General features: G+C 40.7%; 1 protein-coding gene across 1 annotated transcript in view; it reads right to left on the reverse strand.

Moving 5' to 3' along the window:
• Positions 1-1,278: 1,278 nt before the first annotated feature.
• The window catches only part of LOC134064336 (exportin-5), a 50,663-nt gene continuing 24,101 nt past the window's right edge, over positions 1,279-27,840 (reverse strand). The window contains exons 19-33 of the mRNA XM_062520257.1: positions 21,064-21,263; positions 19,110-19,209; positions 18,635-18,816; positions 18,265-18,365; positions 18,087-18,183; positions 17,870-18,006; positions 17,671-17,768; positions 8,551-8,597; positions 6,222-6,328; positions 4,475-4,543; positions 4,292-4,395; positions 2,970-3,077; positions 2,576-2,713; positions 2,038-2,202; positions 1,279-1,879 (exon numbers count right to left, since the gene is read on the reverse strand). Of these exons, the coding sequence (XP_062376241.1) occupies positions 1,724-1,879; positions 2,038-2,202; positions 2,576-2,713; positions 2,970-3,077; positions 4,292-4,395; positions 4,475-4,543; positions 6,222-6,328; positions 8,551-8,597; positions 17,671-17,768; positions 17,870-18,006; positions 18,087-18,183; positions 18,265-18,365; positions 18,635-18,816; positions 19,110-19,209; positions 21,064-21,263 (1,809 nt within the window). The 3' untranslated portion in view covers positions 1,279-1,723. The remainder of the gene's footprint in view (positions 1,880-2,037; positions 2,203-2,575; positions 2,714-2,969; positions 3,078-4,291; positions 4,396-4,474; positions 4,544-6,221; positions 6,329-8,550; positions 8,598-17,670; positions 17,769-17,869; positions 18,007-18,086; positions 18,184-18,264; positions 18,366-18,634; positions 18,817-19,109; positions 19,210-21,063; positions 21,264-27,840) is intronic.

Consider the following 27,840-nt stretch of genomic DNA (forward strand, 5'->3'; position numbering starts at 1 on the left):
TACACATTGTATTCACATCAGGGTGTGAGTGTGCGAGTGATAATTTGCAGTGCAATTTTAATCAATAATTTACAGATTGGGAAGACATTTCCTCGTTTCATATTTTATATTTATTCTGTATAAATCTTTTTCATTTCTGTTCATTATCTATAAGATAATTTTATCCGTTATTGAGAAGCAGTAATAAGTAGCAAGTAGAAAATAAATTAAAAACAGAATAACGCTGACCATTACTTACCATTACTTAGTGCAAGCAGCACTGTTTGCAAATGGGAATGAATCAAACTAAATTGACCAGGGCTGAATTTGTAAGTGAATCAAAGGAGATCGTCGAGCAAAAGGTAAGGTAACGGCGACCTTTTAACAAGTCCAATCATTAGGTTGATCTGACACTTCGTGGTTTCGTTTATAAAGCCTCTACCAGCCGCATGTTTTAAATCCACTACACAAAATGTGTGTAGCCCTGGAAATTTCATCGAAATCCATCCATAACTTTTTGAGTCATCAAACTCATAGATATTGACTCAAACTAGCTAGCTCACAAACGGGAATTATTCAACCGGAAGTTGAATGTTGACAGCAGAACAGGCGAAGAAGAAGAAGGGGGTGTTCTTATGACATGACGGGAACGCCTCTTTATTGGCCGCAGACCGACGATATTCCACAGATCACCAAAAAATGTCAACAGAGACACTAAAGAGGCTACAAACAAAGGTGGTCTACTCAGCAGGCCCAAGCAGTGTTGAAGTTGTATTTGGTGGTAACATCCAAATTCAAGCGGTATCGATGATTCAACAAATAAGCCCACAACACAGTGCAGTAGAGAAACCTTTTCAAAAGTCACTGAGCCACAATGTGCAACACAAATGTCAAGGAATACTGGGTTCCAATTTACTTGAAGGTATCTACAGTACATAAGAGTGACATGACACTGTCATGAACGTGCCATAAATATTATAAACAAGTCATAAACGTTTATGTCATACACTTCTGTCACTCCATTTTTGTCATTAGGGTTAGGGTTAATGTGTCGTGACCGTGTCATGTGTCCATGACAGTGTCATGACACTCTTATGTGGATCCCTTCAAGTAAAGGGTTACCGAATATTGCAGCAAATGGATCGTACAAGCCAGGAGGAGTGAAGTGGACTGAGCCATCGCAGTATGTTCTCAGGCTGGAGGTGAAGCACCAACGAGTCTTGAGCAGGCCTACACTTGTTTCTTGAAACATTTTGACAAAAAGATTATGTCTTCCAAAGTAGACACATGCAATCAAAATGACCATAAACTCTACATTTATTAAAAACAAAATATAAACAGTTTTTACTGTACATCAACAATCTTTGCAATCTTCATGAATGTAATAAAGAGGAAATATGGCAAGATCAGTGATATGTTAAAGGAAAACAAGGAATGTAGTGCAGATTATTTTGTATCAACCTTTCAAGACGCATCACACAATGGTGAATTTCATGTTGGATCTTGGAGAACTAAAAGGTTTCCTAGTTAAGACCATATTGACGTTACTCCAGCCACATCTTCAGCTCAACCTTTAGGGACTTTGTGCTGCAAAATGTTTTGTTAATGATGAATAGGTCATTGGTCAATGAATCTACTACTTTGTGAGACTATGCCTTCCAAAGACCATTGACCAGTGAGGACCGGATGAGGAGTCTTGTGAGGATTTGGCTATATGATATCAGCAAAAATGATATCCGGATCCTCAAATACCATCTGGCTGAGAGCAGAAGAGTGCAGTCAGGCCTGTGGTCTCATTACTCTCTAGCAGGTCTCTTTTGGAGTCAGCCTTTCCCACTTTGAAGAGAGATGGAAGGTTCCGAATATGCACCTCCTTTTTAAACTGCTGGCCCAAAGGTTTCTGGTGGATGGAGAGACAGGGGTCATTTATTGACACATTTAACAAAAACATTTAACATAATTACTGCAATATTATCACAATGATGACCTGGTTTAAAAATACCAGTGTACTCTCCTTTTCCAGTTTATTCTATTTTATTTTATAAGATTTAACCTTACCCCAATAGTACCGGCGATAAGTTTCTTGAACTTTTCTTTCCTCTTCTTTTCTGTAACCTTATTAGCAGCAGGGTTTAGAATCCTCTGGTCAAACTGGTCCAAAGCCTCCAGCTGGATGTTGGGGATCTGAGTCATGACTCCGCGCAGCTCCAAAAAGCGTGGTCTCTATGAAGTACAACATGTAATCTGTATGTAGACATCACTATCCAACTTCAAACTGACAATAACATTCACTACCATACCACTAACTATCACCACAATCCAATAATGCAAACATTTCCCAAGAATAGAATAACCTCCAATGCTATAACTAACTAATTTTGGTTTCAGAACCAGACAATGTAATCATTTCCCAATGCTGCAATAACTTGGACAGTGCTTTGGTAACATGGCCCAGTTCCTGCAACACAGTTGGAAAGTACAACACAGCATAATGGAGTCACAATGAATACCTGCAGAGGGAACACACCTAAACCTAGTGCTTCTGAAAGACACCAAATATTCCCAGTACTCAGCTGTGGTGTGCTGTAGGACTTACCAGGTTCTCATACATAAGCAGGGCAAGCTGTGTAAGGGTGGCGTTGGAGCCCTCATGTTGGCCGTGAATCTGGAGTCCTTTCAGCACACTGACATACAGCCATGTCACTGCCTCTGGTAAGAGGTCTGCCCCAACCACCTAGTCACAAGGAGCTTTGGCACTCAGGAGTCACATTTGCAAACACAGCTGGTGGAAATGTACAGGCTCGTATATACTTTGATTTCATTTTCAAAAACGGGCTTAAAATATCCAGTGGAGGTTGGATGGAAATTCAGCTACATCATTATTCCTTAGGAGAAGATGTGTGATATCTGCTGTATTATATTATGCTCAGATCAGGAAAGAGAAAGGAACAGGGAAGGTACTCTAGGCTTAACCTCAATGAATCACGAACCTGTCTGAGTAGAGTCCAGCAAACGAGAGAGGCAGTTCTGTGGCAGATGCTTGTGTCTTTCCAAGACAGAGACGTGAAGGCAATGGTCAGAAGAGTCATGTATATATCCTGTGAAAAACATAAAACGGGGTTCAGGCAGAATTTTTCAGGGCTAGATTATACCTTACATACATGGGAAGACCCATCCCACCAAATTGACCTATGGCTAAACCACGCCCCCGAACGCAACGAGCCAATCACAGTGGGCATATAGCTAACAATACACTCGGACATTCTCGGCTTCCACGTCCATTGAAATGCATTGCATTTAGTCAGTTTTCATTCGTTTTTATATGTTTTTTTCTTGACATTTTAAGTTTTAAATGGTCAAACGGTGTGCATGGGGTACATGCAACCCCAACACAATGTATCCCAAGAAGCTGGGCGACCGTGTGTATTTTTTACCCTTTCCTAATCCACATTTCAACCGAGATAAGCGTCTGCTCTGGATAAGACAGTAGACCTCAACACCAAATAAACGTGGATAACGTGAATAAGGTTTTCCAAGTCAACAACGTGTTTAAACGCTATGTTCAACACCTCTCTAACCAAGGTTAGGCCAATGTTGGCTAACGTTAGCTTCTAGGTGCGTTGTACATGTCGCTAGGTGCTTTCACACTACAGCACTCCAGCAATTTACCCATCTTTTGGGGGGTTAATAATGGCAGAGACAACACATGACAATGTTCAAAAATCCACATAACCTGCAGTCATTTAACGTTGACTAGCAAGGAATGTAATCAGTTGTCATAGGCTATCCTCCAGCATCAAAACAAAGCATGAACTCATGGGCGTCTGTCCTATCAAGATTTCACATGATCACATTACAACTGATGCTAGCCACATTCAAACGTTAGACAGCGAACATAGCTAAACTTAAGGACAACAAACTCTTACCTTTATGGTCTACAAGTTATCCACAGTTAGTCCACAGTTATTTCCGTCATGCTTTATTCTCGATATGACCTAATGGTAGAGCCTTTAATTAGCGTTTTAATTTGCTAGCTGGGTTGTTTGCTGGGAGTTCATTGGCATGTTATGTGCTAGTTTTTGTACTTTGGCAATCGTACATGACTGTTAGCTGTTGTCCAAAGGGCTCTAGTTATACTAATGTTAACTTTTAGAGCTTATAGCTTCATTAACGTATCTGTATTGTCTCCTGTGAAATTCCTCCTACTGGGTTGGCTGCCCTAGCGCCTGTCACCGAATGTTGACTGTTTGTCTGAGTGAGTGGAGGGGGCGGGACTTAGCCATAGGTCAATTCCCCTGTTGCAACTGGTCACCTCATGTTTAAGCAAGCACTTCCCAAGGTCAGTCAGTTCATCTGCAGAATTAGCAGAACTTAGCTGGACACCCTGAGAGGAGTCTGTTGCCATCATTTCTTCTCCTGCCAAAAGAAGCCCATCATTAAACTGTGACTCAATACATTGTCATACATGAAACCACATTACCATAAGAATGTTTACCATAATTATCTGCCGTCTCCTCTTTGCTTCCTATAGGCTCAGGTGCTTTTCTTGATATACACGAGACAACTGATAGAGGGAAAAAGGGCAAAAACATTAACAATGGTAAATGTCAGCTTGTGTAGACCTGGGGCCTCATGTACAAAACTTGCGTATGCACAAAAATGTTATATAAATGGACACATGCAACATGTGCAAATACTACCAAGTTCTGCAACTGCCTACATCTATAATGACAACTGTGGCCTTATTAGAGGACATCAAGGTTTCCATAAAACCTGTGCTAAATGAGGTCAGCTTCAAGCATTTGCCTATGCCATGAGCATTTGCCGAGCGTTCTCCAATCCTATCTCCAATAGCTAACATTAAAGAAACAACACATATGGGACAGTATCATCCAAGTGTATGGCTATAGCCTGACTAACTGAAGCTACAGTATTTCCCTTAGTGTGATTGACGGCATAGGCTACTTTGACTTTACTCGAGTAAGCATTCGCATTATTGTTGTCACACTTGTGTGCAAATTACAGGAATATGATCCAGAAATTGTCATGTTGTGGCAAGGTCACCTGGATCAACTTTGTTCATTCTACTTCAGGTCCATGATGTGTGGTATCTTACTTGATTTAATAACTTTTTAATTAATTCAGTTATTTTGCAATGGTCCAATGACCAATGCAATGATCAAACCCTGTTACCTATTTGCAGACTGACCAATGAATCTGCCACTTTCTCTGACCCTTGTTAGTGTTGCACGATATACCGATACTAGAAAGGTATCACGATGCCTTAACGCAAAAAACGATATAATTTCCGACGTTTTTAGAATCGATACTTTATTAAAAATAACCCAATAATTGATTATGGCACGTTGCCGCATCGATGTAGCCTGGCTAGCGCCTACCGCTTCTCAAATGAGACGTGGTCTGGCAACCAGACGTTAATTTTCTCGTATTTGAAAAAATTGCCCAGATCCGTTCATTGGCCGCCACAGATGTCTATCAAATGCGTCTGTGCATAGCTCGTCATGGTCTTGCTTTCTCCCCTGTTCTGTGATTGGCCACCAACATCAGGTGAAAATGTGGGTGTTAGTTTCCAGTCTGCCTTAGCAGCGTGAAAGAAATCACCGCGCAAGGCAGGATGGGAACACCCAGGCTAGCATCGATGCTGATTCGTGCATGCCTCACATTGCGATGCATTGCCGAATCGATTAGTGTACACTACTTTCCAGGTTTGCACGTACAAACCTGGAATTAGTATGAATTCCACGCAAGTCTTGAGGCCTCAGGTCTTAACACTGGAATTTTCCTATCCAATGGCGAGTTGGCACTTCCAAGCACCAACTTACACGCTATCAAAAGGTGCTGATTAGAACATCACCGATACAATCTTACATTAGTAAATCTGCTAAAAGAATAAATGTCATTTGATTTGTCTACACACAGAACATTGTTTGCTGACCTGGCAGTGATTAATTTGGTATCAGCCAGCTGTTGCAGCCATGTGTCAGCCATTGCACAATTATTAGACATTCTACCTCACTCTTGCTCACACACAAAGTCTAATATGACAAAATCTAATGTTGTTCTATCTTTCCATAAGTCGTCTGAAGTACCACACATATAGTTAGAGCTGTCAAGTTGCTATAGGATAAGAAAAATCTGACTGCAATGTCATTAATGTCTGCAGTGAGCTTCAATGTGTATGTTAGTTAAAGTGTTTAAATTGAAAAGCTGAAGTGACTTACTGATCAGATCTAGGAGCTCCCTAGTCACGATACGCACCAACTGTTCCTCCAACATCTCTTGAGTCACCTGGGTCTCCTCCAAAATCAGACTTTCCTCTTCTGACCCACTGGGAACACACAAGGAGATTTAAGCAGTGACATTAGCCTATGCAAGTTGAGTGCACCGTACCTATGAACAATACAAGCAAACAGGTATTTGACACTGTGGAAATGGTCATTGTATATGGTCACACAAAGCACAGGTTAAAAAACGCTCAGTAACTAAAGAAACTGTACAACACAAGTGATCTACCTTTGTCTTTTTCTAGTCTTTGACATTATTCACTGAGAAAGACTGAAGACGACACTGGTAGGTTTCTTTCTATACACACCGGTGTTATTCAGTGTTGAGGGTAACATGTTACTGTAATTTAATTATTTTATTAGGAAACAAAGTAAGGTAAAGCATATAGCATAACAATTCAAATTTCAGTAATTAGTCACAGTTACTGAATAGCTGAAACTTCGTAGCTAAGTAACGAGTAATAAGTTACTAACCAAAAGGAGTAACTGCCCCAACACTGGTGTTGTTATTTTAGATTTACAGAGGTAATGACAAGACAAATGGGACATCAGGAAATGTCAGCTAATGTGGCAGTCAAGGCCATGGCCATTGCTCAAGACCTCTCTAAGGTGGAGAAGCTAAGTGGCATTTGTATAACCTGGATCATTCATTTAATCTCTCCAGCCTTTGTAAATATTTTATGAATATCTTATGAAGTCTACATCAAATGGCACTTGACTATACAAGTTGTGAAGTAGCCTATTCGTAATCACGGAGTTAAGTTCTGCTGACCCATTGGCCTACTTGTGTAACCTGGAACGGTTTGACTTTCCCTAGTAGGAAAAGATGATAAATGATAAATGATAGATGATAAAAAGGATGACAGGATGACACGTCCAAAGACATGAAGCATTCTGGACTTTTGCTCTGGGGGCACTGTTTCCGGGGGGCCTGGGCGGCGGGTCGGATCGGATTGTGTGTCCTGGTCGGGCCGTTGGTGTGTGTTCGTGCGGTGTTGTGGATGGGGTGGGGCTGGCGCGGGCCCCGTTCTCTCTGCTCGCGGATGGTGGTGGGGGGTTATTTGTGGATGGGTGGCGCCGCCTGTGGGCGGATTCTGATTGGTTCGAGGTGCTCGGCAATGCTGCTTGGGCGCGCGGTTCAGATGTGGTGTGTGGGTTCGCCTGGGGGGGGGGGGGGGGGGGGGGGCATTGTGGGTGGGTGGATGTTGCGTGCGTGGTGGGTGGGTGGATGTTTGCATGTGTGGTGGACGATGTGCGGGATTCTCTTTTCGGGTTTAACTGGGTGACCTATTCCGACGCACCTGTCCCCACAAAAGAGGTGTGTAAAAGCGTTTTGTAAACCCTCTATAGTATAATCATTTATATCACCATTGATATACTTATTAATACCAACCATCATGACTTACAGTAATACTAACACAGTCTATTTCTCTTCCCTTTCCCCTATACCTCACCTGTGAGGTAAACCATTACCAGCCATCAACCATCTCTATGCCTGTCCCTCATCACACCTGAAGTCACATCCCTCTGACTGCCCTACCATCGCCATTGCCATCGCCATCCCTATGACTGACCTACCATCGCCTGCTGTGGTTCCCTGCCCGAATCTTTGACCCACGCATCCTAGCGACCCATCACTTTCCGAAATAACTAATGGATTACTAATGGACAATTTATTCCCTACACTGGACTATTTGAACTTTCATTGTCATTGTAACTTTCAAACTACAAATGACTTTACTGTAACTGACCCCAGGCAGATGGGTTGGGCCCTTGAGTCGTGGATCTGTCTGAGGTTTCTTCCTATATGTATCTCCAATTCTAGGGAGTTTTTCCTTGCCCCTGTTACTCATGGGCTCTCTTTGAATGTTCAACACTCTGTAAAGCGCCATGAGACATGTGTAATGTTTTGGTGCTCTATAAGCAAAATTAAATTGAAATTGAAATTGAAATTAGCAAAGGTTACATTATAAAACAAATACATTTTTAAGAAACAAAAAATAACCATTGACCACATTCTGTTTCTCTGGCACTGGACTAGCCCATTGACTTACATGTGACATGGGTTGGAATAAGTACGGCAATGCTTATTTGCGATTGTTGGACTTTTATTTTGACACGTTTTCGTTGTTTTGTCTTCCACATTCATTAGTGTTGGTATGAATGTTTCATGAATCAGTCATGAATGCTTCATGTGCAGTTCATGACAGCTGTTATGAATGTGTTATGAATGAACCAGTCAAGTAAAGTGTTACCGAACTCTTACCCCAGACTACTCCGTTGGTTGATGATCTGCCATCTCAAGGTAAGTCTCTGTAACAACAGTAACAATGGCAAGATAGTTGCCGATCAAGCCTCGTTCAAACATACCTTAAACAGTAAAGAAGCTACATACATAATTCCATTCTGAGTATTAATCAGAATGGGTGTGTATGCTTGTGATTTTTTTCCCCTACACTTTCCTCTGCTTCTGTAACTTATTATTGTGGTGTGATGGTGTGATAGTGCTGTTTCTGTTTTTTTGCATTGAGTTGTGTTACAGTAGTGTACTTGGAGAATTTTCTGTACTCTTCATATGAAACTCACAACTCCAAATGAAGAGCTCTTCTCCAAAACGCTATAAATCCATTTTATAGACATTACTGTACTGTAACAAATCATGTTACTCTATTTACCTGTAGTAATTGTGTGTTTCAGGTAATAAAAATGCAGTTGTTTTGTTTTTATTGAGTAAAGATAAATTACTGTAACTAAACATAACCCAATACAGTTTCACTGACATTACTTGAAAAACAAAATTAAAAAAATATATTTATGAAAATTCATTAGTAAAATGGTGGATATAGCGTTTTGGAAAAGAACTCTTCAAATGCCTAATCCTCTGCAGAGATCTAAGAAGATCCGTTACTCTAAAGTTCTTAAAAATATGCATTGGCAGTTATGAAACAAAGAACCTTCTCACAAATTGAGCATTGCGTTTTCAATTGTTTTGCTGTAGTGTGTAATGATGTGTATAGTGTTTTACATTTTTGAAAGCTTTGAGCTGCTCTTTTGGTGTGAAAGTTTGAGTTTTGAAGTGAGAAGGTGTGGTTGTGCTTATGTAGCTTTAGAAAAGGGTATTGTGTTTAGACATTGGGGAACATTGAGGAAACGTTTGTGAAATGTGTTTTAGCATTTGAGAAAAACTGTATGTTGTGAAGACGTAAAATATTGGCACATTAATAAATTGTATGTCATGCATGCGGATGCAAAAAATGACTTCATAATGTCTTCAATATTACTCTTTTTCCACTCTGTTCTGATACTAGGGCCTTGTATAAAATCAATGGGCATGCAATACAAACTTTTAACAATAGAATATGTTTTGTCTTATATCGAACCAAGTTTGGTCAGGCTAGGAAAGCAACTTTCTAAGATATCATTACACAAATATGGCCTCCAAGACAAGCATTTTTGAGAGCGTAATTAGAGAAGACATAAGTATATATGTGACCTTCCACGACAAAATCAGTCACATTGCTCAAATTTTCAAAATTATAGTTATTAAGTTTTCACGAAGGGGCATAATCAACCTTCAAAACGATACCTATATCTAATGAATTGAACGTCATATCACTGAAATTATAAACATTCAAAAGGAGTTGAGTTCATCCTGTCATGCCAAGAGAAAAATGGAGAAATCTGCCTCTGAAGTTAACCGTCGGCTCAACACTCACGAACGCTTTGTAAGGTCGCAGCTATTTTAAGATTTACGGTACTTACTTATATTTACGACACAGCACGTGGATAGCTTGGTGGTTGTCAATGAGTGCATTTACCGTAAACATTGGAATAGAGTGGCAAAAACAAGACGCCTCTAACTTCCTGCTGGAATTGAATTTCTCACCTCAAGAAACTCACGTTTTTAGACTAGAAAAGGTACGTTTTTCAGCGAAATGTATTCACAGCCGTACAGTGTAGACCTACCACTGTTTCAAAACACACACAAAAAGAAATCCACGATTTTAGCACAAGTAACATAAATAATAATTTTTCTCAGAAACGCCTGTTGCGACAAGCGACTGATTTTGCCGTGAAGAGACACATATATACTTTTTCATCAAGGGCAAAATAAAATATGAAAACACTGGATTACTCGAGAATATTTTACAGGTGTTAGTTGTTGGCCCTAAACATAATTAGACAAACTTAGGGCAAATTCTGAGACCATGCACCAAGTATTTTACCAGATTCTGTCTAATTTGACAGGGAATGACCCTGGAGTAAAATAAAACTAGGGCTGGGCACGTTAACGCGTTAATATCACGCTAACTCATCAATCAATTAACGCCGATAATTATCTTATCGCGCATTAACACAGTTTTTATTATTTATTTTATACTGTAAAAGTCTGTTGCTCACAGGCTGGTCACAGGTGTCTCATCACGCATTGAAATTCCATAGCCTACATTCACGAAATCAGGAGATGTGCAACATAAGAGAGAGAAGCCACTGGCTGCAGCAGTGCAAGAGCAAGTCACATGTTTACGGTGCACGTTGTCACACGCACGCCTAATGTTTAGCGCTGGTTTTGCGGCTACTTTGTTCAAGTGGCATTGATTAGTTAAACAGTCGTTTTTTCCTACACGGTAACGTTGTTGTATGGAAAGAAAACATTAGCCTCGAGTATCTTAATATTCAGTTGTAAACAAAGACATCTTCCTATGTAGCCCAAGCTGTAAATAGACTGAAGTTCGCTCTAAATATCTAATTTTATCGATTATGCTAACCGTTAGCATTTCTATGGGATTTCCCATAGACATTAGCCATAAGCTAACGCATTAGTTTCTATTCTGTAACTTGGAATGATAGCCTACGTGACTGCACTCTAACAAAACATTGAAGGAAATAACTGAAATGTACTCTGTTGTTCTGCTTAGTTTTACAGTAAAAATTTGAAAAGAATTTCAGCATCAGAGTTTCCCTTGGGAAATTGGTTAGCCCTATATCCATCTATTCTAATGTAGCTGGTTAGACTTCATCATTACCACACACACAAGTGGGGGCAGAATTACAAATGTGTCATAGAGTGACAATGCATTGGTTGATTTGGTTAAAAAGTCACAGGTTGGTAGCCTGACGAGCCAGACCCACATCAAGATGTAGGGTCTGGACACTCACCGTAGACAGGGCGCAATCGGAGGGGTGGGATAAACAGTTGTCTTTCAAATTCCCTCCCCGCAATAGGATAACGCTAAACGAATCATCTTCTTGTTTTCAAGTAGCAGGATGCGTAACCTTCCCTCTCCACGCAATAGGATAACGCTAAACGAATCATCTTCTTGTTTTCAAGTAACAGGATGCGTTACCGTCGCAACTTCTGGTCGCATGTCAGTCACCATTATGTTAAGCCCACCCACCGACTCTATACACGCTGTGATTGGAACGCTGGTGCAAGGGGTTCTCAGCTCCCTGGCTCAATGGATCGTGCCTAGACTGCCCCGCCAGCCAAATTACATTTGCTGCCGCTAGGGGCGTCTAGATTTCTAGGCTAACAGGTTGGTAATTGATTATAATAGTAATGTTGCTACTCAGAAATAATGAGCTGTAAAGTAACTCAGACTTTTAAAAAACATTTTTTTAAAGGATATCGACTAATTATCGTTATAGTCAAAATCACAAAAAATATCGAGATATTCTTTTTTGCCCATATCACCCACCCCTATAGGCCTAAATAAAAAATAACAATTTCAAACAATTTTGACATTATACCAGGCTAGGCTTATTACAACAAGTATTATGGATATATCTGACTACACGCACTGTTAAAGGTTTTACCAAAACAGTGTGTGTACAATAAGCTTTAAATTTGTATTTGTTTTGATTACATTGTGTAAGTTGAGATTTACACTAAATCATTTATTTAACTGCTACTGTATAAACAAAATGCTGATGTTAAATGTTTGCAGAAAAAATGCTATGGCACTTGCGTTTGATGGTAATAATTTATGAGTATTATTTGTAGTTCTATTCTATCTGAGCCCCAACCAAGGAGCCCTTTCTTTTCAAGCCAGAACAAACACACAACGTTGTTGCAACTTTCCCTTCCCCCCTGTGAAATGCTAATTGCCAACATTCCTTTGGAATTTGAAACCAACTCGCCCTAAGACAAAGGATTCTACCTTGATGTAATATATCTATATGTCATGAAATGTAAATGTATTCATGTCTGGTATCATTATGATAGTCTCAGTGTAAGGATTGTGATGATTCCAGTGTAAGAATGTTTGAAATATTCTATAAGTGATGTTTCTGACATATATGATATCCCTCCAGATGTAAATCTAATCAGTGAGAAGGTGTGACTAAGTGTGACTAGGTGTGAATGGGTGTGACTGAAGCCATCTAAGTGAACCAATGACCTGGCCTTGTTTTTGGCGCCCTTTTCCCTTTGTTCATACTCATACAAATGTGATGAAATTACAGTGTTGGTCAGAAGAAAGAGAGATTGACTTTTGTAGAAGGAGGACATGCTGATGTCATGGGTCTTTGGTTCAATCCAAGGGCCCATGGCCTCCTCAGACTAAAAATAATTTTACCCTCTCTGCTTGTACAGTGGGTACGGGTTGAGAATGCACCTTCTCCCGCGGGACTCCCGAAGAGATCCCGCAGTGCGTCAAGCCGATTTTTTTCGAGGCTAAGGCAATGTACCCAAACAACCACCAGGTGGCAGAAAGTTTCAACTGCATTTAATGATGAAGACCGCATATCCGTCAATAGTCGACTCCTTAATCTCACTGAATCATTAAAATGAAGGTGATGACTGGCGAAATTATTCAAACGACACTTCAATGAACTATTGTTGAAATGAATGAAAATGGTTATAGAAATCGCCTACAGCCAGCGTTATAAGAAATATATAAGTAGCCTAATAGTTAAAGTCTTCTTCCGTATTAAACAGATAGCCTACGGGATGCTCTTTGTTCCGTAGGCTATTTTAAGGAACTACTCAATGCACACACACTGGGTAAACTGGCGCGCTACAAACATTAAAATGTCAAATCATATTTATTTCTCTTTGTCGCCATGATATTGGGGGAAACGCGGAGAGGCGAGATGGTCAGTCCTCGTATTTGTTCTTCGCGTTTCGTTATAAGAAATATATAAGTAATAGTTAAAGTCTTCTTCTGTATTAAACAGATAGCCTACAGGACGCTCTTTGTTCCGTATTTTAAGGAACTGCTCAATTCACACACACTGGGTAAACTGGCGCGCTACAAACATTAAAATGTCAAATCATATTTATTTCTCTTTGTCGCCATGATATTGGGGGAAACGCGGAGAGGCGAGATGGTCAGTCCTCGTATTTTTTCTTCGCGTTTCGTTATAAGAAATAGGCCTATATAAGTAATAGTTAAAGTCTTCTTCTGTATTAAACAGATAGCCTACGGGACGCTCTTTGTTCCGTATTTTAAGGAACTACTCAATGCACACACACTGGGTAAACTGGCGCGCTACAAACATTAAAATGTCAAATCATATGTATTTCTCTTTGTCGCCATGATATTGGGGGAAACGCGGAGAGGCGAGATGGTCAGTCCTCGTATTTTTTCTTCGCGTTTCGTTATAAGAAATATATAAGTAATAGTTAAAGTCTTCTTCTGTATTGAACAGATAGCCTACGGGACGCTCTTTGTTCCGTATTTTAAGGAACTACTCAATGCACACACACTGGGTAAACTGGCGCGCTACAAACATTAAAATGTCAAATCATATTTATTTCTTTGTCGCCATGGTAGGCCTATTGGGGGAAACGCGGAGAGGCGAGATGGTCAGTCCTCGTATTTATTCTTCGCGTTTCGTCATAAGAATATATAAGTACTAGTTAAAGTCTTCTTCTGTATTCTCTGCCACATTCGACAACAGCATTCAAGTTCCTTCTCAGCACGATGACGTGACTTTGCTTGCTGTTGGCCCAGATTAGAACAACATGCTCGAATTCACCAACAGAGTCGCGGCAACGTTGGTAGATACCAGTGATGCGCGGGTACGTGTCTGAACGCCCCGCCCCGCCCCGCCGTTTACAACTAACCCGACCGCAACTCGGACCGCAAAAAAAAAATATTGAAATACAGGACCCGACCCGCTTCCCGACCCGCTTATTGTAAAAAGTAGCCTAGTCTAACTTAGTCGTAGCGTCATTGAGCTATGCAAAATTGGTATCTCATATGCATGTAAAACAATAATATAGCCTATATTGCCTAATTATATATAGCCTATAATTGCTCAGAATTTGGGAAACATGCATTTAGTCTACCTTTTTTTTCTTCCGTGTCAGCATTCATCCAAAAATGTGGCTGTTTGACTCAACATTGAACATAATTAGCCTAGGATTTTCCTATACAAATTCTGTTTCAGCCGTTCCTCACATGAATGCCTTGAAGCTCTCCCAAGCATGAAATGCAGGCATAGAATATTATTAAGAAACTCTTTATTAACGTCTTCATCAATGGACCAAAAGTCCATTGCTCCGCGATTATAAATTGCAGCGAGATGAAACCTTTATTGCACGACGTGGGGAAGAGCAGATGTGGGGCTTTCCAACGAGCCCTATAAGTTGCGCAAGGACGCACATATTGCATGCTCATACCAATTGTAGGCTATATGCCTTGATGACATTAAATTAAGAAATATTTCCTGATTTGGGAAACTTTTAGTTTATTTTTCTTTCCATAATACCATTCGATCTTGCTGGAAATTATCAGACTTGAGAAACACGCATTGCATCGGCAACTTCGCTGCTCAGTAGACGATTCTGCCACTTTCTGTAGAGGCCAGCAGTTCGAGATAAAAGCTGCAGATCATAGACAGAGAAAGCATATGCTCTGAGAACAGAACACAACTGCATGTCAAGTGTAGCCGAGGGTCTGTCTACGCAGAAACAACAAGTGCATTTCTACATGTTCGTGACAAAATGTGGGGGATAGAATCGCGTTTCAGTGGGAATGCTGCAACTTATGTCTTTTTCTTCTAAAGACAATTATGTACGATATAAATGACAATTTATTTTTTTTACCAACCCGACCAAACATGACCCGCATATCATTAAAAATATTTTTTCTTGACCCATAACCGCGGGTGCGCTCGATTTGGATCAGCCCGCGCATCACTGGTAGATACGGATGCCTGCTCTTCAGAGCCATCACCACAAAGGAGCACTAGAGCCTGGTGCAAAACCACCAACTGGGATGGATCGAAGGGCAAGCAAGCACTGCCACACAACGTCAAGACCTTTGTCAACACTAAGCAGAAAGTTTCCTACGATGGGGAGAAGTGGCCGCAAGGACTGCATCGATAAGATCAACGAATGCCTTCGCAAGCCCCGAAACCCTGGCGATACATTTTCTTTCCTTTAATTCAATAAAACATTGTTTATCTGAAGAACTTTTCCGAAGTTGTCTTGTCTACCAAATCCTAAACTTAAATAGAGTAAACATTTTATCTTATGAAAAAACTCTTAGGGGGAACAGTTAGGCAGCCCTTCCTCCATTATCGTAGTAGGACTATAGGCAATTTATTAGAGGGGTCAAAAAAAACTAATAAAGTAGGCTAGACTAAATGTGTCACTTTAGTGATTGGCTCTTTCAAATGCAAATTAGGTGGATGGGCTTTTGAATGGGCCTGCTGCAGGTGAGAGGACAAATCCTACGAATTTATTGTTTTTAGAAAGTGCCATTATCATTGCCATATTCTCTTAAAACATAGGCTATATATTTGAAAACGAGTTGATTAAAGGCTTCTAATGGTGTCTCTATAATATGATAAAAGCAGAGATTGAGATGTGTGTTTGGAACAGTTTTTCAAATCCCCCGGGGGTATTTAGACTCCAGGGTGTTAAGCACTCATTCACAACTGTCCCATCGCTAAATGCTCTCTTGTGTTGCGTGATCACACAAGTATACCTGTCGTAGTGTGCTTTTAATTTGATATGCCTAATTATTATCTCCGCCAAGGATATAGGATGAACAAAGTCTATGGATTTGCTATCCAGTAGCCTAATAATTAGGCTATGTGCCACGTCCGATTTCGCAAGTGGTGTAGTAGGCTACATTTAAAAACAGACAGCCGCCTGTGAGATCCATTTCATGAAGAGCATTATTGTCTTGTGCGATCATTCCCCCTCCCCCACACTCGTCTAACCAGGTCACTACATTATAGCCTATATGCGGCACTGAGGACGACACGACACTTGAGCCCGACAGTCAATGTAAAAATGTGTGTGAGTGCGCGCTGAACCACGAATTAACATATTAACTTTTCTTTTCAGCAGACATCGCAAACATAAAAAGAATCTCAAAACAGGAAGTCTTTCGTTTCTTTTAATAAATCAATGCATTTTCTTTTGATGGGTTCCGGAGAGGTTCTTCGACTAGGTTTCGAACCCCGGTCGCTGGCATACGATACCTATGCATCAACCACTTGCGCCACAGCTCGATGTGAACTTCAATAGGCTTTATTCGGGTAATGTACTTGAAACGTCGCCGGTTAAAATGAACAAACCTCCGTTTTAAAATAGCTTACACATTTCTAAGTAGGCCTATTCCTAGCATGTAAATGTTGCCAAAATGTCCATCTTGTCCATCTCTTTCGTCTTCGCCTTGACGTTGACAATAATAGCCTATTCACGGAAATGCGGTCTTGTAACCGTAATGAATTCATGAATTAATCTAAGGTTGCCTTTCGAGTAGCCTATTTCAGGTTGAATTGAAGGAAATAGTCCTTCTGATAGGCCTATAGGTTTCTAAAACCATTTTCATTCATTTCAACAATGGTTTATTGAAACGTCGTTTGATTAATTTCGCCAATCACTTTCATTTTAATGATTAAATGAGACGGATATGCGGAGCATTTCTTTCCCTCTCCGTTGACCAAAACGTTGCTCTGGCATCTCTGCTGGACTGACTGAGTTATAGGCTACGTCGAGTGAGAGAGCTGTGAGGTAGGCTGTAAACATTCGAAAACTCGGGCGGTCTATGTTGCCCCCTTGCGGTTGCAGTTTTCCCGATGCTTCGGGAGTCCCGATGTGCGGGAATGAAAGGAGCATTCTCAACCCGTACCATCTGTAAGAATAAAACCTGATTCCTAAGTTTTCTTGAGTTTGCCGGTCTAAATTATAAGTAATAATATAGAAATATAGAATTACCAATACGTTCATATGGCAGCACATTTAAAATAAAAATGTGCTATATATTACTTTTGAATTCACTATTGAGTTTTGCGTATAATAATGTGATTAATCATGATTAATCAGGAAAATCATGTGATTAATCGTGATTAATTTTTTTTATCGTTGCCCAGCCCTAAATAAAACATTTGGAAATGAAAGTTTAGCAGGAAATAACTTCACCTGCAGCATGTACACAAATAGAGGTCCTAGCAGGGGGCAGAGTAGGCTCTCATAATAATCCTGAGGACAGGAAACGACCAGCTGCTTCATGAACACCCGTGAAAAGTATCAATAAGGAAAACAACTATAATACAAGAGTACAGAAAACAGTTATCAAACAATGATATGTCTGAAGCAGAGAAAGTCATCAAAAGGATATTTAGCAAAGGGCGAAGTCTGTGGTCTGGAACATTGTCTAAGTTGCTGAGAACAGAGTTGGTGATCTGATGGGCCAGCCCATCAATGGTGTAGAAGTCCTGCATAAGGGAGGGACCCAGGTTCCCTAGCACATGAAAACTACAAAACAGTTATAGAAATTAGAGGAGATGGGACACAAGGTGAAAAAGAAAGAGTTTGCACAAGCCACTGAAACGTACCAATTGTCATAAAGGGTACAAAAGAAGCCTTGCATACGCTCCAGAGCTGATTTGTACACAGGGGAGTCATAGACGTCCAGCACAGGCTGTGGCAGGCCTGCAGAAGAGACATCTTCAGTGGAATGAACAGTGAACAAGAGTTGTGTGGTCTTAGCTGTAGGGGTGACAACATTCTTACCCAGTACTAAGTTTTTTTCCACATCCATGACCTCATGGACTCTAAGGAAAGTCTCACTGAAGCGAGCCATATTCTCTGGTAAGAACAAGCTGTTATGGGTCCTACAAAAGACATGAGCAAGCAGGCCTTTAGAATACAACCTAAATACAAACTTTAAAGTGAACAGTGCTGAGGGCAATAGTATCTATAGTGAAGCAGAGTACACATATTGCAATGATTCTTACTTGATGCACTTATATACACTTATTCTTACTGCACTCTACCTTTTTACATTTTCCTAGAACTGTTTTAAAAGGCTTAAAATGTTGACCATGTTGTAAGTCGCTTTGGTTAAAAAGTGTAAGCCAAATGTAATGTAATGTAGACCAACCTGATGAGGCCTAGGAGATTGGGTAGAAGTGCCAAGACCTGAGGGGCACAAGGATTCCTGATGATGGGGTCTCCATTAGCTGCTTGACTGATCACAAACCCCCCTGAGTGTGCTTCTTGTGGATCAGATGGCCAGCGCGCACGCTTGACCACACCCATCAACGTGTACACACAAAAACTAACCTGGATCAGGAAAGGGTGGGAGTAAAAAAACGTGATTGATATTAGAACTGTACAATATATTTACAGGAAAATTAATGGGTGTTATGTAGGCCTCAATCGGTAGCACTCAGTTTCACATGCAAGCATCCCTGTCCCTTTCTAGATTTTGGGCTGGAAGGTTGGTGATACTCCTCCATATGCAGCTGTACTGCATATGTGCATAACTACAATTTCACTTCACATAGTGCTACTGAATACAAACTCGTATATTGTATTTTCCAAAAAAGGTTTTCCCATGATCAATGTATGCTTACCCGTGAGCGACTGATGCCAAACTGATCCTCAGTGCTGGGGTCACTGATGACCTGATCAGCGCCAACATGAGCCAGAAATAGAGCTGGGTCCCACAAAACACTGTTAAACATTCAGGAGACTGGTTAGGGAAGTTGTGCACACAGGAACCACAAACGATGTGCAAGACATACAGCTGTTTTATGGTTCTGTGTAAAAACAATGATGTAGCTACGCTATCTCCTCTATGTCTTTCTCAGTTGTGTCTCACCACAATCTGACTTTTTTTTGCATTTAATAGCTTAAAGGAGAAATCCAGCCAGTTTTAACTCTTTAAATACCTTTCAAGGATGTGCAGGGTCCCTGACCACCGGAATGTTAGTTTGAGGGGCTCTGAAGTGTGCTAGTTTCTTGCTTAGATTTGGTAAATTATCACATAATACACATAAGTATTTTCAGACCTGACCATAGATCTCAGGCTACTTGTGCTGTGCCAACTTTCTGCAACTGCCTACAAAGTACTGATTTCTAGCAAGGTAAGGATTTTGAAAGGTTACTGGAAAATAGACAGTGTACAATCAAATAATTGTTATTGTAACTAAAATAAACCGCTCACAAAAAGTAAGGAAACTTGACTTTGGCCCATTATATCTCCACTTTAATAATACCAATCACTAAAGTGTTTTATGTCATTTTCATCGTTTATTAGTTACCTTTACAATGAGATACAGCTTGTAAGCATTGGGCTCTCATGGAATGAGCAACAAAAGCAAACGTGTAAGTAGTGGCAACGAAAAATGTGCCAAAACGGCCTGTTATGCTTTTGGAATTCACCTTTGTTACTTCAAGCATTGACGATTGCACTCTCCCACAGAAATGAGGGAAACAAAACATGTTAGGCATACATTCGTTCATTTTATACTTAGTGTCAGGGTCCTCAGTAGCGTGTAGAGGATCCATATGCAACCACAACAGCTTGGCACCTTCTTCTCATGCTGGTCACCAACCTGGCTACATTCTGCTGTGGGATGGCATTCCATTCCTCGATAAGGATCTGTTAAGTCAGCCAACCTGGTTCTGTTGGTGACTCTGGCACGCACAGCACGCCCAAGCTGATCCCACAAGCGTTCAATTGGGTTGAGGTCTGGACTCACGTCACGGCAGGCCATTCTATCCTTTCCACTCCCAAATTCTGGAGGTACTCTCTGATGATCCCAGCTCAATGGGGGCGACCGGTCATCCTGAAGGATGGCATTTGGTCCCATATTCTGGAGATATGGAATTGCCACTGGCTCCAGAATCTCATCCCGGTATCTAAACTCACCTGGTAGCACTTGAAGCCCAAAACGAGATGTCTGGCAGCAGAACCCTATTACTGGCCATTTTGGCACATTTTTGTTGCCACTACTCAGACACTTGGCTGTATTGCTCATTCCATGATTGCCCTATGCTTACAAGCTATACCTCATTGTAAAGGTGACAAATCAACGATAAAAATGATATGAAACACTTTACTGGTTGGTATTACTAAAAGGGAGATATAATGGGCCAAAGTCAAGTTTCCTTACTTTTTGTGAGCGGTTTATGTCTGTGTTGATTTGCAAATTAGCATGTAAGCAAACTATCCACAGTAGGCAGTGCAATGGCCATCAACACATCGGGCGAGTTGACCAATCAGCGGTCTCAGTCGCCTTGACATGTTGTAGCACATTTGAGTTGCAGCACTTGAGGCTCCGATGTAGGGCTTGGCGTAGAGAACATGACCATACAGAGGCTGTGCGCAGCTACTGCTTTGATTCTGATGCAAAACCATAAATAAAGCTTTACGCTTCCATTTGTGTCTACGTTCATTATTTGAGATCAATGAGTTTTTAAGTTCAAGTTGTAGGAATGCAAGCCATGCAAATACAGCGCTATTTATTCACATACTATCCATATTGACTGGCATAACACAAAGCTTTAATTAAGTGCACCAACCTTGTCATCTCCTTGGACAGCCAATGAGTTCTGACTGGAGCCAGGAGCTCCTCCAGAAAAGCCTCCTGTTTACTATAGTCTTTAAACTGGTTACTGATCAGAACCAGTGCTTCCATCAGAGCACATTTCTCCATCTGAGTCAGCAACAGATCATTGGCAAACAGCTTCTTCACATGTGTATAGAGCATGTCAAAGCATGGCTAAAAACAAACACAAACAAAAAGTCACACACTAACTTACACTTACAGAAGACAAATTCTCTCGTCTGTTAAAATAATCACACAACGTCTTGTCATATGTTCCGTTTATTTAGTTTCAAAGAATTATCAAATCATAATCAAGTCGTTACGTGTTTGCCCTACCGGTGTCTATTGTCGCGTCTTCAGTCTTTTTGATATGATGTTGAAGCATATTCTAGTTAGCTACCGAGAACGCACATGTAAACATAATGAACGGAAGTTGAAAACAGTATCAGAACGATGCATATTTCATGTAAGGAATAAGGTGAATAGGAGTGAATGCCGCGTCTTGTCTATTTAAAAACATTTTGGGACTTCCTGGGTCACCTGGAAGTTTGATACATTGTAACTGAATTGTAATTATGCGTGGTTTCGCTGCTTTGTATTGTTTGGCTATGCCAGTGCATGCTTGTGTATTTTGATTTATTTTCTAGTTCTTTGCAATGTTGTTTTGGGCTGTTCTAAGCTTATTTATATTTAATGCCTGCAACCACCCCTGCTGAGATTTCGTATAGGCTATTGCTTAGTCCAATTTGAGGGGTGCGTTCAGGATTTAAACTGGTCTTCAGTCTGATAGGGGGATGCTTGCTGTTGAGACTTGTTGAGTCTTTTATTGACTAGTTCAATTAGTCTGTAGTTGATTGTTATTTTTGAGCCTTGATTGAATTCATATTGTTTTGAGTGTCAAGTCAGTTTATTTGGTTTAGCAAAAGTATGTATTTTGATATTTTTCCTTTTGTTAAAATTTCTTTATTTTTGCCCTTTGGGCCCATCCTCATTCATCCTTTTTCTGAGTTGCTAATTCCATTAACCTCACACCGCTCCGACCACACCTACCCTGGCCTTTACTATTTAAGTTTGTATTTACAGTTTTAAATGTTATCCATGTTTTGCAATAGGTAAGTTGATTTAACTGTATTGTTGTTTAGTTATTGTCACTGCCACTTAAAGAGACCCTATGCAACTTTTTCATAGTCATAAAATCGCTTAGAGATCGTTGTTTTGCTTGACTGACCAGTTTCATCGAAAACAGTAACATTTCCTCCCGCCCCCAGTGTCCCTATCCGCTATTGCAACCTTGCAACTTTCTGATGAGCGATCGTCTTCAGTTAACATCTGGAAGTCAGAGACGCGTAAGGAACAAGAAGAACCACGCTTGCAATTTATATATTTCTATATAGCCTATATATTTATAAATATACACGCTAAAGCTGTCGGGGAAGCTCTGCAGAGAAATATGCAAGCATAAAACGAGCGAAAACGAAAAACGAAACAGAAACCAGAGATGAAATCGCCAATCCTGCATAATTCCTCTTTAACAAATGGGCTTAGTTTTGGCTGTTTTTTTTTTTAGAAATGCGTGATCATTTTACAGCCATATAATTTTCGTTATGCATTATTTGTTTTGGTTGTTTTAAAACGCAAATTTTTTTTATCCGATTCATCGATTAATCGATCAATAAAGTGCTAGATTAATCTATTACAAAAAGAATCGATAGCTGCAGCCCTAATGTCTAGACTCGTTAAATATATTGTATAAATACGATATATAATATTTCCGAGGGTAGGCTATAAATTAGGCTAGGCTGCAACATCTGTCTACCATTCAGCATACGTTCAATATAGCGGTAGCCTATTGCTCGCAACATATGATAACAAATTTAACAGCTCCATAACTAATTTGTCCCTTAGAAGCACACATACATTATAAATGTTCACCCTTTCACCAAGTGAACTATTAAATAAAGGCCTAGTGTAACAGGTGCCGCTTTCAACCACAACATCGGAAATCCTTAAATAAACAGTCTGATAGACGGTCATACAGCCTATGGATAGAACTGCCATACTATACATGCCTTAACTTTGTCAAACTATTTTATGTCCCAACTGTATGTGGCCACGACACTTTGCGCGCAGTAGCTTAGAGATAATGAGGGAGCGACACCTTAAGCCTACTGTCTATGAACAACACAGCACAGCAGCCAATTATGAAAAACACGGATACCGTTAGACCAAGTTAAATAATAGCCTACACTAGGCTAATAGCTCGTGGCTATAGTAGGCTACACTTGTCAATGTTGCAGTTGAGAGAAATAAGACAGAATATGGGCTACAATGAACCTATTCGCTCAGGTCAGTTGACAACGAAAGATATGAGGTGCAATAAAAAACATGCAACCGTATCGGTCAAGCCTAGGCTTCTTGCAAACGACCAGGCACCAAGCTAACAGTAGGTAGCCTGATTACCATCGACTTTCAAAGGCTCTGCGAGACTTAAGTCTGACCAAGAGCCTGTGCTAACACGGTTTCTCCAAGCGCTGGTTGACCCGCCTCCTTTAAGTGCCTCGATTTGCTACTGGTCGATGTCAGAAAGCGGTTTGCCGAGTTTAAACCAATAACAACACTCTTTCCTCTGCCTTGAACACGCCTCTACCCAGAGCCGTTGGAGCTGCTCAAAGTTGATTGGTTCTCGACCAAAGGGGGCAGTTCCGCAGATTTCGGGAAATCAGAAATCCTTCCCAATTAGCAGTTGACCAGACCAGCGACAGCAAAAGCTGAAGGTGTTACGTCACTGGGAGGGCGTGCCAGGCTAAACAGTAGGTTACTTCAAACTGCACAACAAGCTTTCACACTGGAGGCGGCGTGTTGAACGATATGATCTGCTTCATGTTAATAAAGAAGATAGTCTGTAGCCTACCAGTCGTTGTTCAACTCTCCTGAGACTTTGGAGATTACTGGAAAGAAATGGCCTCGCAGAATCCAAATCTCTGAAATTGCCATCTAGTGAAAGTAATGTTATGGAACAGCTGACAGCTTGGGTGAAGGAAACTAAACTGTTTAACACTAGAAGCGCCAAGCGCCGGTCATTTGACCGCTGACGCGTATTACTAGAAGCGCCGTGTAGGTTTGACCTAGATATACCTAGAACTGCCGGGCTGCGGTCTTTTGACACACCGCACAAGCAAGTTTAGAGCTATTTTGCGCTCACTATGTGACAACACTATGTTCTCTCACTTTCGGCCATGTTTGTCCAGACTGCTATTCTCTTTTCTCACAGCAGATGTCGCAAGGGTTTCCTGTCAGTCGGGCATGAGAATAATATTTTACCATAAAACATATAGCTTATATATGTGCAATATGTATTATATATATGTGATTTATTTTAATAACTATTTTTCATTTACATGGCATAGTCTATGGAGGCGATTTACAGGGGTAAAATGCAAGTTTTAAAAACGTTGCGACGTTGTTCTATTAGGCAGGCCTACGTAGCCTACGTGTGTTTGTCGTAGCCTAATTATGTACGTAGGGCGCGTATGCCCACGTACATTCATAGTTGTATATCTTATCTTCTATTTGTAGGCTATCTTTTAAAGCTCAGTCTAGCCTAATGTATAAGCATTTTCTTACATATTTGCTGGACTAACTGAATTGCGTCGCTTCAAATACCTATTTCCAATTGAAGGAGATACAAAATGTTAAGTGGCACAACGTTAACTCGCTCGACTAAGACGCAGGAGACCCAGGTTCACAACTCGGCACGAGTGTTAAGATGTAGGCCTAGCTTATGACTGAATTCATTGACCGTTTTTCAACGTCGACGAACAAACGTTTTTTGCTAATGGTTTTTAATAACAAACTATCTGAAATAAACGGATGAATCACAATACTGTTTACCATTAACGAAAAATAATTTCGCCAGCCAATAATTTTCTGAGCAAAATTGAGCCGCCATCTCACAAGCCAGTTAGACTTTTTGCATCTAAAAATAATTATATCATAGAGACACACGCGAAAAATAAACGATAGAAACTAGGCCTACATGAGATTTTCCCACTGGATACACCACATCAGTATTGTGCTCGTTGCTACGATACACAGGACTCACAGTGAGTTGACGACCAATTAAAATGACATGGGGGAAAGAAGCAAACAAGGTAGGCCTAGCCTATTTTGATCTCGCCTTACATACTTTCCTAATTCTACGTAGGGCTACTCAGACTTTTGTTAAATCTTCAGGGCCCGGTTGCACAAACACCAAAACCAAAGATTGATATGAACCAAATCTGGAACAGACGGATTTACAGCATTGAACGCGATAGGCTATTAGGTAGGGATGTGACTTTTTGCCAAAAACACAATTCGAAAATCGATGACAACTAGTCGAATATTAATCGAAAATCGACCCCCCCCCCCGCCCCCCCTTACGTAGGCCTACACATAACACGATGACCGAAAGGCATGTTCAAAAAGAGCTCTGTTAAGGGCCGATGGTGTTCTTTGATAAACAGCCTTTAATTTATGAAAGAACACCGTCGGCCTTAACAGATCACTTTTTGATCATGCCTTCCTTAAAAAAATTATTACACTAAGATCTCAATTTTAACAATGCATGACCAATCACATAGGATAGCCTATGCGGCCGCGCTGTCAGCTGTGCATGCCTGACAGCAGAAGAGTGACATTTTTTACACCGGGAGCATGGTGGATTCAGCGAGAGTTGCTGCATTCCCTGCAGCGTGTTGGAACATACAGTGACATAGGGCGCTTTAAATACACCTAATACTTCCTCCGATCATCACTAACAAGTGTGGATTTTTTTCGCGATTGCGTTCACATAGCACCTGCGGCGGCAACATTAGCCTACTAGGTCAGCAACAGGAAAAGTTCCGGTAGGCTAGATATATTATACGGACATATGAAAAGTCTGTGAACCTTACGGAAATTATACACGCCTGTCGGAAAAAGGCTAATGTAAACGAGTCTAATGCAGAACTTTTACTCGTAGCCTATCGGTCTCTGGATTTAATAATTCCTATGGATAATTCACACCGTGTTTTCTTCTTCTTCCGTTATTTTAGAATACAACAGTAGGTCTACTCACCAGCGCACCTTCAGGTTGAATAAAGCGTTACATTGCGTCTTCATTTCTGTTCCATGTTTTTCCCCACCCTTAATTGAGATATGGCGAATAATGGTATTTGAATTAACTATTTGATATTCGCACGTAGATCGAATATTCGAAAAATCGAAAATCGTGTCTCATCCCTACTATTAGGCTAGGCGACTTCCACCGTTTCCTTTCCAGAGATTGCTGCGCTGTTCACAACGCATGCAGTCTACATTCAAGTGAAACGTGCAGAACGTTGTCCAAAACGATACAATAACATTGTGTGTTGAGATCTAGTACAATATTGACATCTGTAGACATGAAGTGGCAACTAAAGCCATTATCAGTCATGAAAACTTTGGTGGCTGCAGCAGCATTTAGGTTTTGGCTGAGCCAGCTAGTCAGCCAACAACTTCATCAGCCAGCAGTTATTCTCAAAGCAAATTGGCTTCGGGGTCAACACAGCCTATTTGAAACCGATCATTCCCCCTCCCCCATACACTCGTCTAGGCTACTTAGGCTACAGACATCACCGCGGCATTGAGGACAATTAACTGCCTCCCCATCCCCACCCCGTCTCTCTGTCCCCTGCATAGGCTAGGCTGGCTGTTTAGGCAACTCGTGGAAGAATGCGCAATCATGTTTCATCGCATATGCGCGTTTCAGAATGTTCGAATTCGCCAGTGTGCATGTAGTTGTGTGAATAGAATAGAAAAGAATAGAATAGAATATAGCCTACTTTATTGATGCCTTGCTCAAAAGAACTTCAGCCATGAACAGGTCGGGGATCGAACCAGCAACCCTTAGGTTTAAAGGCCGATGCTCTAACCAATGGGCTACGGCTCTGCAATGCTAATGTGTTCAAATGTGTGTCTCAATGCTGAATCTCTAATTCACATAGACGTTAGCTTAAATTGTAGAAACAATAGGCCTATAGCTTTTTTTCAGCAGACATCGCAAACATAGCCTACACATTCGCAACACAGAGAATATCATTCGTTCATCATTTTTTAATTAGGCTACTTCTCGCGCCTATGCCTGCTCAGCATAGCTCTCTCTATCTCCCTCCCTCCGAGGTAGCTAGACCCTATAAAATGCTTCTCCCTAAATTAATGAAAATTGGTGTTGGGTCGACATTTTTCATCCTTCCCCTCCCGTCGGGTCTGGCTCCTATCACAGAACGCATGCCCCCGTTTTAAAATAGCCTATAAATAACATTTTTAAGTAGCATACAAAATGTAAAAACGAAATATAAAAAATGAAATACTATGAAAAAGTTGAAAGTCAAGTTTGCTTAAGGTTTGTTCAAGAACTCTTCCAGAGTTTTTACCTCAAACAACACAAATCAACACAAATAAATGAACAGATAACTCAAACGTGCTGTATGTCATAATGAAACAACCACAGACTATCAACAACACGGTCTGATACGAATGACGCATGGCTTAGTGCAAACTGAATTTATGACCAAACGATTTGATTCGTGCACGAAGCGCCATCTAGCTATCATTATGTGTAAGTAACAGCCTCCCATTCTAAGGACTCAGCGGTCTTTTGACCGCCTCGCCGCACTTTAAGTAGTTCACACAAAAAAAAAACAGCTGGCAACGGCAAAAACAGCTGTTTAGGTGGTTTATATGATTGGAA

Source organism: Sardina pilchardus, chromosome 18, assembly GCF_963854185.1.
Source record: "Sardina pilchardus chromosome 18, fSarPil1.1, whole genome shotgun sequence".
Classification (NCBI taxonomy): domain Eukaryota; kingdom Metazoa; phylum Chordata; class Actinopteri; order Clupeiformes; family Clupeidae; genus Sardina; species Sardina pilchardus.